This window comes from Salmo salar, chromosome 17 (genome assembly GCF_965601325.2).
Source record: "Salmo salar chromosome 17, fSalSal1, whole genome shotgun sequence".
Lineage (NCBI taxonomy): Eukaryota > Metazoa > Chordata > Actinopteri > Salmoniformes > Salmonidae > Salmo > Salmo salar.
In genome coordinates, this window is record NC_138307.1 from 76,768,915 (window position 1) to 76,782,091 (window position 13,177).

The 13,177-nt window shown below is 45.9% G+C and overlaps 1 protein-coding gene across 3 annotated transcripts in view; it reads right to left on the minus strand.

The window, feature by feature from the left end:
* The window catches only part of LOC106594049 (gamma-secretase-activating protein), a 38,414-nt gene that overhangs the window by 2,749 nt on the left and 22,488 nt on the right, over positions 1 to 13,177 (minus strand). For 2 of the 3 annotated variants that reach the window (XM_082964161.1, XM_082964160.1), the window contains 5 exons: positions 11,382 to 11,477; positions 10,104 to 10,174; positions 8,772 to 8,866; positions 8,424 to 8,543; positions 4,608 to 4,669 (listed from right to left, as the gene is read on the minus strand). In XM_082964161.1, the coding sequence (XP_082820287.1) occupies positions 4,608 to 4,669; positions 8,424 to 8,543; positions 8,772 to 8,866; positions 10,104 to 10,174; positions 11,382 to 11,477 (444 nt within the window). The remainder of the gene's footprint in view (positions 1 to 4,607; positions 4,670 to 8,423; positions 8,544 to 8,771; positions 8,867 to 10,103; positions 10,175 to 11,381; positions 11,478 to 13,177) is intronic. The other variant, XM_082964162.1, reaches the window with a different exon arrangement.

The window sequence follows — 13,177 nt, forward strand, 5'->3', positions numbered from 1 at the left end:
AAAAGTGTAGAATAGGGGTTGAACTTCGGCCTGTCCCCGAGGGCGCTCAGAGTGTTCTATAGGAGCACCATCGAGAGCATACTGTTGGGCTGCATCACAGCCTGCTGCGGCAACTCCACCGCCGCGGACCACAAGGCACTTCAGAGGGTGATAAGTGCAGCCGAACGCACCATTGGTGCACACTGCCTGACCCGCAGGACCCTACACCACCAGGTGTCTCAGGAAGTAACTGTGGCTCAGTTGGTAGAGCATGGTGTTTGCAACGCCAGGGTTGTTGGTTCGATTCCCACGGGGGACCAGTACGGAGTAAAAAAATGCATGAAATGGAATGTATGCATTCACTACTGTAAGTCGCTCTGGATAAGAGCGTCTGCTAAATGACTAAAATGTAAATGTAAGGCCAAGAAGATCATCAAGGACCTCAGCCACCCGAGCCACGCCCTGTTCTCCCCACTTCAATCACGCAGTACAGGAGCATCATGACAAAAACCAACAGACTGGCCAATAGCTTCTGCCCTGAGACCATCAGGCTGCTAAATAGCCACCACTAGTCAGCTACCTGCCCCCCGCTACTCCCCCGATGGACATTTCCCACCCACCCCCCAACTGACTTTTACTCTGCCCCCACCCCAACGACATTCATCACTGTTGCAGTTGTTAATATGTATATTATAATTGTAATTCATTTTTATTAATCATTTTTATTGATTTGATTTCACTTGGTCCTCACACCCCCTCAATGATCATGCTGCTCCCCTGCAGTCATTCCCCCACCTCCTCAACAGTCTTTACTCTGCAGTCATTCCCCCACCTCCTCAACAGTCTTTACTCTGCTCCCCTGCAGTCATTCCCCCACCTCCTCAACAGTCTTTACTCTGCTCCCCTGCAGTCATTCCCCTCACCTCCTCAACAGTCTTTACTCTGCTCCCCTGCAGTCATTCCCCCACCTCCTCAACAGTCTTTACTCTGCTCCCCTGCAGTCATTCCCCCACCTCCTCAACAGTCTTTACTCTGCTCCCCTGCAGTCATTCCCCCACCTCCTCAACAGTCTTTACTCTGCTCCCCTGCAGTCATTCCTTCCACCTCCTCAACAGTCTTTACTCTGCTCCCCTGCAGTCATTCCCCCCACCTCCTCAACAGTCTTTACTCTGCTCCCCTGCAGTCATTCCCCTCACCTCCTCAACAGTCTTTACTCTGCTCCCCTGCAGTCATTCCCCCCACCTCCTCAACAGTCTTTACTCTGCTCCCCTGCAGTCATTCCCCCCACCTCCTCAACAGTCTTTACTCTGCTCCCCTGCAGTCATTCCCCCCACCTCCTCAACAGTCTTTACTCTGCTCGCCTGCAGTCATTCCCCCCACCTCCTCAACAGTCTTTACTCTGCTCCCCTGCAGTCATTCCCCTCACCTCCTCAACAGTCTTTACTCTGCTCCCCTGCAGTCATTCCCCCACCTCCTCAACAGTCTTTACTCTGCTCCCCTGCAGTCATTCCCCCACCTCCTCAACAGTCTTTACTCTGCTCCCCTGCAGTCATTCCCCCACCTCCTCAACAGTCTTTCCTCTGCCTCCACCCCAGTGGACATGTATTATTCATCACTGCCACAGTTATTATGATGTATATAGTGCTATTTCTATTGTTTTATTACCATTGTCATTATTTTATTTCCCTTAGTCCTGCATGTTGGAGCTTGGAGCCTAAGATTTTCACTGTACCCTGTAATCACACCTGAAACCCTGTACATGTGACTATTAAACACTGAATCAGACCCTGAACAATAGTCCTATAAGTCTACCCTGATTCTCACACCGGTCCAGGCGTGGTGAACCGTGAGTCTACCCTGATTCTCACACCGGTCCAGGCGTGGTGAACCGTGAGTCTACCCTGATTCTCACACCGGTCCAGGCGTGGTGAACCGTGAGTCTACCCTGATTCTCACACCGGTCCAGGCGTGGTTAACCGTGAGTCTACCCTGATTCTCACAACGGTCCAGGCGTGGTGAACCGTGAGTCTACCCTGATTCTCACAACGGTCCAGGCGTGGTGAACCGTGAGTCTACCCTGATTCTCACAACGGTTCAGGCTTGGTGAACCGTGAGTCTACCCTGATTCTCACACCGGTCCAGGCGTGGTGAACCGTGAGACTACCCTGATTCTCACACCGGTCCAGGCGTGGTGAACCGTGAGTCTACCCTGATTCTCACACCGGTCCAGGCGTGGTGAACCGTGAGTCTACCCTGATTCTCACACCGGTCCAGGCGTGGTGAACCGTGAGTCTACCCTGATTCTCACACCGGTCCAGTCGTGGTGAACCGTGAGTCTACCCTGATTCTCACAACGGTCCAGGCGTGGTGAACCGTGAGTCTACCCTGATTCTCACAACGGTCCAGGCGTGGTGAACCGTGAGTCTACCCTGATTCTCACAACGGTTCAGGCTTGGTGAACCGTGAGTCTACCCTGATTCTCACACCGGTCCAGGCGTGGTGAACCGTGAGTCTACCCTGATTCTCACACCGGTCCAGGCGTGGTGAACCGTGAGTCTACCCTGATTCTCACACCGGTCCAGGCGTGGTGAACCGTGAGTCTACCCTGATTCTCACACCGGTCCAGGCGTGCTGAACCGTGAGTCTACCCTGATTCTCACACCGGTCCAGGCGTGGTGAACCGTGAGTCTACCCTGATTCTCACACCGGTCCAGGCGTGGTGAACCGTGAGTCTACCCTGATTCTCACAACGGTCCAGTCGTGGTGAACCGTGAGTCTACCCTGATTCTCACACCGGTCCAGGCGTGCTGAACCGTGAGTCTACCCTGATTCTCACACCGGTCCAGGCGTGGTGAACCGTGAGTCTACCCTGATTCTCACAACGGTCCAGGCGTGGTGAACCGTGAGTCTACCCTGATTCTCACACCGGTCCAGGCGTGGTGAACCGTGAGTCAGGCTGCAGGTTTAACCTGCTACGTGTGGTCTGAGTTCCATAATGTTCTAATAGGCTACATGTCCTACATTATTGCACAACGTTAGTCTAATATGATCCAGTAATGCTCGAGACCTTCAGGAACAACTACACTGATGTGACAGAGGAAATAAAGCTCAACAGAATGGAATGATGCAAAATGTAAGGTACAAATTGAAGAAAACTAACACTTATAAATGTATGTGGGTATTACTGATGGTGGCTCCTGATAGTGCCTAATATTTAACATGATACAAATTGTCAAATACAACGGCGAAAAGCCCAGTCATAAAACATTTGAAAGCGCATACATCAAGTTAGCAGGTTCAGCCCTACATAAGCCTGTAGCTTGGATCTCCACATTTCATCCACGCAAATTATGAGGGCATACAATTAAAATTCTGAATAACGGCTCAGCTATTTATAGCCTATTTCACTGTCCCACTTGAGACCAGTAGGTTCACTAGACCTTATTCATGGTTTCATCACGCGTAAAGGTGGTGGAATTATGAGGGAATTAAATCAAGGTCAGAATACGACGTATCTGTAGACACCTCGGCCACACTCTAGCCTCCACCCCAAACCAAACCGAGGTCAGAATACACCTCCACCACACTCTAGCCTCCACCCCAAACAAAACCGAGGTCAGAATACACCTCCACCACACTCTAGCCTCCACCCCAAACCAAACCGAGGTCAGAATACACCTCCGCCACACTCTAGTCTCCACCCCAAACCGAGGTCAGAATACACCTCCACCACACTCTAGCCTCCACCCCAAACCAAACCGAGGTCAGAATACACCTCCACCACACTCTAGCCTCCACGCCAAATCAAACCGAGGTCAGAATACACCTCCGCCACACTCTAGCCTCCACCCCAAACAAAACCGAGGTCAGAATACACCTCCGCCACACTCTAGCCTCCACCCCAAACCGAGGTCAGAATACACCTCCGCCACACTCTAGCCTCCACCCCAAACCAAACCGAGGTCAGAATACACCTCCACCACACTCTAGTCTCCACCCCAAACCAAACCGAGGTCAGAATATGCGTAGAGAGAAGTGCATCTAAAGGGAATTACGTTCCATTTACACTCGCTTAACTCGGGTCGGAATCCCCCCTATGAATATGAGAATGAACAGCAGAAGGAATGTGTCTGTGTTTCTCTGTTGTACCTTCTTCACTTCCTCTCTTGGCTGCAACAACAGTCCAAGAATCCTCTGATTGGCAACAAAAAAAATGACATTCCACTGCTTAGACAGCTGGAAGTAACAAACATCAGCAACTACACAATGCAATTAACACCTTTACCGGACTGCTTAGACAGCTGGAAGTAACAAACATCAGCAACTACACAATGCAATTAACACCTTTACCGGACTGCTTAGACAGCTGGAAGTAACAAACATCAGCAACTACACAATGCAATTAACACCTTTACCGGACTGCTTAGACAGCTGGAAGTAACAAACATCAGCAACTACACAATGCAATTAACACCTTTACCGGACTGCTTAGACAGCTGGAAGTAACAAACATCAGCAACTACACAATGCAATTAACACCTTTACCGGACTGCTTAGACAGCTGGAAGTAACAAACATCAGCAACTACACAATGCAATTAACACCTTTGAGAGAAATGTAACTTTTACCTCCGGTAGTCTCTTCAGAATGCTGAACTTCAGCTCCTCGTTGGCATCATTGTTGTCTAGATCTACACAAGAGGAAAAATAGACCGTTTTTTAATGACTTAAAATCATCGAAACCTTTCATCTTCAGTAATACTGTTTCTATTGTCCCAGGAGGACTTTCTGGGAGTGTGAAAAACACCAAGGTAAAGTCCATATCAAACATTATCAACCATCTCTGACTACTACATTATTCAAAACACTTTAAGGGCAATTACACTAATTCATTTTGCCACTTTCTTACACAGAACTTATTCCCCAGAATTCTGACATTTTCCTTATCACCGTCTAGACTAATTACGGAAAACTTCATGTTTTGTACTTTGCTTTCATCTTCAGAGATTGTTTTGTTTGTCCCCTGAGGAAGAGCTGTGATATAAACTGTACTGAAACTGGCCAAGCATGAAACAGTTTCTAGTATTGCCTTCTGATTGTTACCAGGTACAAAAAGAGTCAGTGTTCCTGTTACCACACTAACATCCCACTGTTTGGGTATTGTAACATCTTAATACAAGACTGTATTGTAATGGAATATCTTAAAAGATTGAGATGTCAATGCAAGTATTGATAAACGTGTCCAAGCATGAACGGGTATCTAGGGCTGTAAGCATTGCACCATTCTTCTTACCAGGTACTGACTATCTGTCAGGGAGGGTCTGTACTAGTTGACCTTTGTATTACAAGAGAGTAACTCAAGACATGTAGATTCTCTGAAGCAAACTGTTTGGGTATAGCAATAACACTTCAATGTCTTTGTAAAGAAACAACTATAGATATGAAGATATGAATGCAAGTATTGTTGCAATTCAAACAGTGGATGAGGGATAAGGGCATGTTTAGTCTGAGCTTGTGTCTAACAGGGATAAAACCCTGCAGGACTGTGGGTGGGAGTGGTACTGGCACTTGGGCTTCTAGCGCTTACATTCCATTCTTTGTCTTGGTAAACACTACACTGTGCAACATCTACACAACACAGTCCCTCACTCCAGTCCCTCACTCCAACTACAGTACCAGCCAATCAGTTGTGTTGTGACAAGGTAGAGGTGGTATACAGAAGATAGCCCTATTTGGTAAAATACCAAGTCCATATTATGGCAAGAACAGCTCAAATAAGCAAAGAGAAACGACAGTCCATCATTACTTTAAGACATGAAGGTCCGTCAATCCGGGAAATTTCAAGAACTTTTAATGTTTCTTCAAGTGCAGTCGCAAAAACTATCAAGCACTATGATGAAACAAGTGTCCTAACGAGAGAGCACATGTTCTATGCCAGGCGAAATTATGACTGTCTCATCAACCCTGCCAGGAAATGTAGAAACTTGATCTCCACTATAAAATGCATCTAGACATTATCTCCCATTTCTTACAGAGTAGCATTTGGTTTTCAACAGCAGAAATTTGTATAAAACCTGCTGTCTGTCTCTCCGACCATTTCAATTTTGTTTTCCCTACCGTCTCATATAAAGTGAATGTGTCCGAACTAGACAGACAACAAATTGAGCGGGTTGTCATAGCAACACACACAACTTTTTTTCCAGTTGACTAGCTAAATCTACATTTTGTTGCCAAAACTAAAATGGATGAGTAGAACATTTAGCTATTTTGATCTGGAGGACACTCCATTGAATGACCTAGAGAAAAGCCGCAACGAAAAAAACAGTTAAGAATACAAAGTGCGATGTGCGTTGCTTCGAGGGCTGGCTAGCAGAGAAGAAAAACAGTTGTTGACTTCAAAACTGTCACTAAGGAAGAGTTTAACATCCTTCTCCGATAGTTTTATGGAAATGTACGAAATGGGAAGGGGGAGCAGTACAGCATAAGTAGCTACCTGGCACTCCGGAGTGGGCTCAACGACCCACCTATCGGTCGCAGCTGGTGCCTTATGAAGGACACTGAATTTACCACCTCGAATCATGTATTTCTGGGCAACATCAAACAGCTAAGGCAAGGAAATGATAACACCCACCCTCCCACCACCGATAAGGACATGGCCCAGCTCCAAAACTCCCAGGCTCTGAATCCCGGTACACCAAGGGGTCTGGTCCAGAAAGTGTGGTTCGACCTCCAGAAACATCTGGGTCGAAGAGGAAATGAGGGGAACAGACAACTAAGCCCCACATTCAGCGCAGTATACTCCAAATCTGGATGCCTGGGTATTATTGCCATCTTTTTTCCCCCATTCACCCATAGTCATGTCGCCGAAAATATCTAAATAAATGTTCCACTCATCCATTTTAGTTTTGGCAACAAAGTGTCGATTTAGCTAGTCAACTGGAAAAAAGTTGTGTGTGTTGCTATGACAACCAGCTCAATTTACATTTACGTCATTTAGCAGACGCTCTTATCCAGAGCGACTTACAAAATGGTGCATTCACCTTATGATATCCAGTGGAACAACCACTTTACAATAGTGCATCTAAATCTTTTAAGGGGGGGGGGGGGGGGGGTTAGAAGGATTACTTTATCCTATCCTAGGTATTCCTTAAAGAGGTGGGGTTTCAGGTGTCTCCGGAAGGTGGTGATTGACTCCGCTGTCCTGGCGTCGTGAGGGAGCTTGTTCCACCATTGGGGTGCCAGAGCAGCGAACAGTTTTGACTGGGCTGAGCGGGAACTGTGCTTCCTCAGAGGTAGGGGGGCCAGCAGGCCAGTGGTGGATGAACGCAGTGCCCTTGTTTGGGTGTAGGGCCTGATCAGAGCCTGAAGGTATGGAGGTGCCGTTCCCTTCACAGCTCCGTAGGCAATCACCATGGTCTTGTAGCGGATGCGAGCTTCAACTGGAAGCCAGTGGAGAGAGCGGAGGAGCGGGGTGACGTGAGAGAACTTGGGAAGGTTGAACACCAGACGGGCTTTTGTTTTCAATTTGTTGTCTGTCTGGTTCGGACACATTCACTTTATAGGAGACGGTGGAGATCGCAATTCAATATTGAAACAAAATTAATGTCTATGTGCTTTTTATAGTGGAGATCAAGTTTGTACATTTCCTGGCAGGATTGATGAGACTGTGGATTGCGCAGTGAAATGGAACATGGTAAATAGGCATTTCAACGTCGTAGATTTAGCCGCTGGTCATTTGTGAAATAGACACTGGCTGGAATGTGGTTTTAACCTATCAACATTCAGGATTAGACCCACTTGTTGTATAAACTTTGATAAACATACTTCATATTGTGTGTGTGTGTGTGTGTGTGTGTGTGTGTGTGTGTGTGTGTGTGTGTGGTGTACTGTATCTTTCTAACTTTGTAATGTCACCTTCACACTGAACTCCCAGACCTATAACTCAAAGGCTTTTTGACAGTTACAGTGACCATGATAAATCAATGAACAGAGCGACATCTTACATTTTGTGACTGAGCTATTGCTGTTAGTGTCCTCTGTTAGATTAGATTGACCTCTAGGTGTACGTCCCAAATGCCACACTATTCCTTATATAGTGCACTACTTTTGACCAGAACCCACTTTTGACACGGTTACAGTATTAATCTGTATTGAAGCATGGAGGAGGCAGACACGGTTACACTAAGTCAGACAGTGATGAATCTAAGAGGTTCCAGTTTACTGTGGAAAAGTACAGAACTGTATTGCCAATTCTCTGACTCAGTATTCATGAGGACACACCTTCCTGTAGTAATTACTGAGAAATTACATTGTCACAATAGCTGAATCATGCCATCTGATAAATTGTGTGTATGTGTATATATACAGGGTATATGCACGTATTGTGTGTCTATAGCCCTGTGTGTGTGTGTGTGTGTGTGTGTGTGTGTGTAGGGCAGTGTGAACCTGTCATGAGTCGTGAGACGAAGGTCTCAGTGAGCTGCAGCACACCATGGTCAACATACTGCAGGAAGGTGTGTCTGGGGAGACAGCGAACCCCCAACACGGACAGGAGAGTGTGATACCCTGCAGACACACAGCAACACCACATCAGATGCCGTTTGCTTGAATATTTATTTCATATTGTAGAGGCAGGTTCTCTATAAGCTCTGTTGAAGTGCTTTGTTATTATGAGACACTGGACAGGGAGGTTAAAATAAGTTTAATGCCTTGGTTATTTTGAGAAGGTTGAACAAGGTAAAATACATGAATAAACAGTGTTATTTAGAGAAGATGAAACAGGGTTCTTCTTACCAGGAGGGAGGGGGAGACACAGAGTGTTTGTAGCCTCCAGTATCCGACACATCACGTGAAACACTGCCCACTCCGCTGAACTCCCCTGCTGCTTTCTACAGCAGGTAGGAGAGCAGATAGGATAGTTAACATCAATGGAACAGGACTTACATACACACTAACACACACACTAATAGACTAACACACAAACTGACACACACACACTAACACAAACTAAACACACACACTAACACACACACTAATAGACTAACACACAAACTGACACACACACACTAACACAAACTAAACACACACACTAACACACACACTAATAGACTAACACACAAACTGACACACACACACTAACACAAACTAAACACACACACTAACACACACACTAATAGACTAACACACAAACTGACACACACACACTAACACAAACTAAACACACACACTAACACACACACTAATAGACTAACACACAAACTGACACACACACACTAACACAAACTAAACACACACACTAACACACACACTAATAGACTAACACACAAACTGACACACACACACTAACACAAACTAAACACACACACTAACACACACACTAATAGACTAACACACAAACTGACACACACACACTAACACAAACTAAACACACACACTAACACACACACTAATAGACTAACACACAAACTGACACACACACACTAACACAAACTAAACACACACACTAACACACACACTAATAGACTAACACACAAACTGACACACACACACTAACACAAACTAAACACACACACTAACACACACACTAATAGACTAACACACAAACTGACACACACACACTAACACAAACTAAACACACACACTAACACACACACTAATAGACTAACACACAAACTGACACACACACACTAACACAAACTAAACACACACACTAACACACACACTAATAGACTAACACACAAACTGACACACACACACACTAACACAAACTAAACACACACACTAACACACACACTAATAGACTAACACACAAACTGACACACACACACTAACACAAACTAAACACACACACTAACACACACACTAATAGACTAACACACAAACTGACACACACACACTAACACAAACTAAACACACACACTAACACACACACTAATAGACTAACACACAAACTGACACACACACACTAACACAAACTAAACACACACACTAACACACACACTAATAGACTAACACACAAACTGACACACACACACTAACACAAACTAAACACACACACTAACACACAAACTAATAGACTAACACACAAACTGACACACACACACACTAACACAGGGAGCAACTTACAAGCACAGCACCAGAGGGCCCAGTTTGTACTTCAGCCACACAGACTGCAGCATGCGTCTGATCAGCTCCAGCTACATACACACACACACCAAACACCCACACACCACACACACACACCAAACACCCCCACACACACCAAACACACACCCACATCAAAAACACACACAAACACACACACAAAACACCCCCACACACACACCAAACAAGCACAAACACACACACACAGAAAAGAGGTCAGGGATGAATGCTCTGAGAATTTAAACATCTGATTTACTCAAATGTTACATGATAAGACCACTATTAAAGCGTTTCACATTCACTTCCTATTTCTACAGTTTCACACACTGTAACACTTCCTATTTTCTCTATTGAGCAACAAATGAATAGTAGTCCATGGCAACACGTAGCAAGAGCACTGGGGGGGGGGGGGGGGGGCAGTGCCCCTGTGACAACAATTTTGGACCCCCTTGTGGCCCCCCCTAAATGTGGAGTATGAAATAATTTTTACATAACTAATTTTTGCTATCGTTCTTTTTTTACATCCGTTATTAGACAGTGGCAACGCGGAACACTAATGATTATAAACATGGTATTTTGCCTGCTAATGCCTGCAATGCAGTGAAGAAAACGATATGACAACAATAACGTCTAATGTAACTGGCCCCTCTAACAGTACAACTGGCCCCAGCTTGGCCCCCCCAGTTCAAATGGTCTAAAACCGCCACTGAGCAAGAGAAACAGGTGCTACTATGATTTATTTATACACTGCCACTTTCACACCCATTACATTCCGACACACACACACACACACACACACACACCGCTAGCCAACTAACACACACTGTGACTGACCAAGCATGACTCCTCACATCCTCTTCTCCTCTCTCTCTTACTGCAATAACAGGAAGAAACACTACCACATTTACATCCTGACACACAATCTCACACTCACACACACTTTATGGAAAAGGCTTGTGTCTTCCTGAGATGGAGTGCATTATTCCCATGTAAGGTTCAGGGTGTTCTTCAGTCAGTGATATCTATGTATGATGTACCACACAGAGCCTCTCTGACGTCATGACTGAGCTGTGAACAGTGGGAAGTAGATCTGTCATCCACAGGAGGAAATAAATGTATTGGAGGATAATGGTTATTGTCATTTCTCAACTACAATCTGTTTGTCTCAGCCCTTTCTTTGTCAGCACAGACCTTTCTTTGTGTAACCATAAAAACAATGAAAACAGTGTTTGGGTAATGCACTGCAGAGTAAGAACACACCAGCTTGGCCACGTAGTTCACCACCAGCACGTCGATCTTCTTCTTCCCCAGACGAGGCAGGTGTCTGTTGAGGTGCTCTCTCAGCTTGTCCACCATCTATAGGAAACACAACACTTCACATTGAAGGTGTCTGTCTGTGTGGTTCCCTTGATGTTCCCGTTTACCCTGTTTCCCTGTTCCTCTGTTTCCCCGTTCCTCTGTTTCCCCGTTCCTCTGTTTCCCTGTTCCTCTGTTTCCCCGTTCCTCTGTTTCCCTGTTCCTCTGTTTCCCTGTTCCTCTGTGTCCCTGTTTCCTCTGTTTCCCTGTTCCTCTGTTTCCCTGTTCCTCTGTTTCCCTGTTTCCTCTGTTTCCCTGTTCCTCTGTTTCCCTGTTCCTCTGTTTCCTCTGTTTCCCTGTTCCTCTGTTTCCCTGTTCCCCTGTTTCCTCTGTTTCCCTGTTCCTCTGTTTCCTCTGTTTCCTCTGTTTCCTCTGTCTCCCTGTTTCCTCTGTTTCCCTGTTTCCTCTGTTTCCCTGTTTCCTCGTTTCTCTGTTTCCCTGTTTTCCTGTTTCCCTGTTTTCCTGTTTCCCTGTTTCCTCTGTTTCCTCTGTTTCCCTGTTTCCCTGTTTCCTCTGTTTCCTTGTTTCCTCTGTTTCCCTGCTCCCCTGTTCCTCTAACAGTGTCCTACATTCTTATTAACAGTTAGGAGAGTGGCGCAGGAGCCTACTGGGACTTACATACACACACTGCAGGTAGGTACACACACACTGCAGGTACACACACACACAAACACACACACTGCAGGTACACACACACACACACACTGCAGGTACACACACACACACACACACACACTGCAGGTACACACACACACACACACATTGCAGGCACACACACACACACACACATTGCAGGTATACACACACACACACTCCTGGAGCAGGAGAGACCCATCTGACCTGCAGATGGAAGCCTGCTGGGAGCAGAGCTGATGGGTCTAAGAATAGTTACCCTGCTGGTTGATGCTGAGAGGACCACAGCTAGACTACCCTAGTGTTTTATAACTGGGGATAGGTAGAATAGTTACCCTGCTGGTTGATGCTGAGAGGACCACAGCTAGACTACCCTAGTGTTTTATAGCTGGGGATAGGTAGAATAGTTACCCTGCTGGTTGATGCTGAGAGGACCACAGCTAGACTACCCTAGTGTTTTATAGCTGGGGATAGGTAGAATAGTTACCCTGCTGGTTGATGCTGAGAGGACCACAGCTAGACTACCCTAGTGTTTTATAACTGGGGATAGGTAGAATAGTTACCCTGCTGGTTGATGCTGAGAGGACCACAGCTAGACTACCCTAGTGTTTTATAACTGGGGATAGGTAGAATAGTTACCCTGCTGGTTGATGCTGAGAGGACCACAGCTAGACTACCCTAGTGTTTTATAACTGGGGATAGGTAGAATAGTTACCCTGCTGGTTGATGCTGAGAGGACCACAGCTAGACTACCCTAGTGTTTTATAACTGGGGATAGGTAGAATAGTTACCCTGCTGGTTGATGCTGAGAGGACCACAGCTAGACTACCCTAGTGTTTTATAACTGGGGATAGGTAGAATAGTTACCCTGCTGAAACTGTAACGTCACTTAAACCTCAGGGACAGCAATTTCAGGATGGAAATAGTTACTGCTGTAAGGCTAACATCACTAAAAACTCCTGGGAATAGACTGCAATGTCAGGATCAAAAAGGGACAACTATTTTTATCATGCGTGTTGTGTGTGTGTTGTCAGCTAACTGCCTACCCTGATGAACCTTGGTCTTGG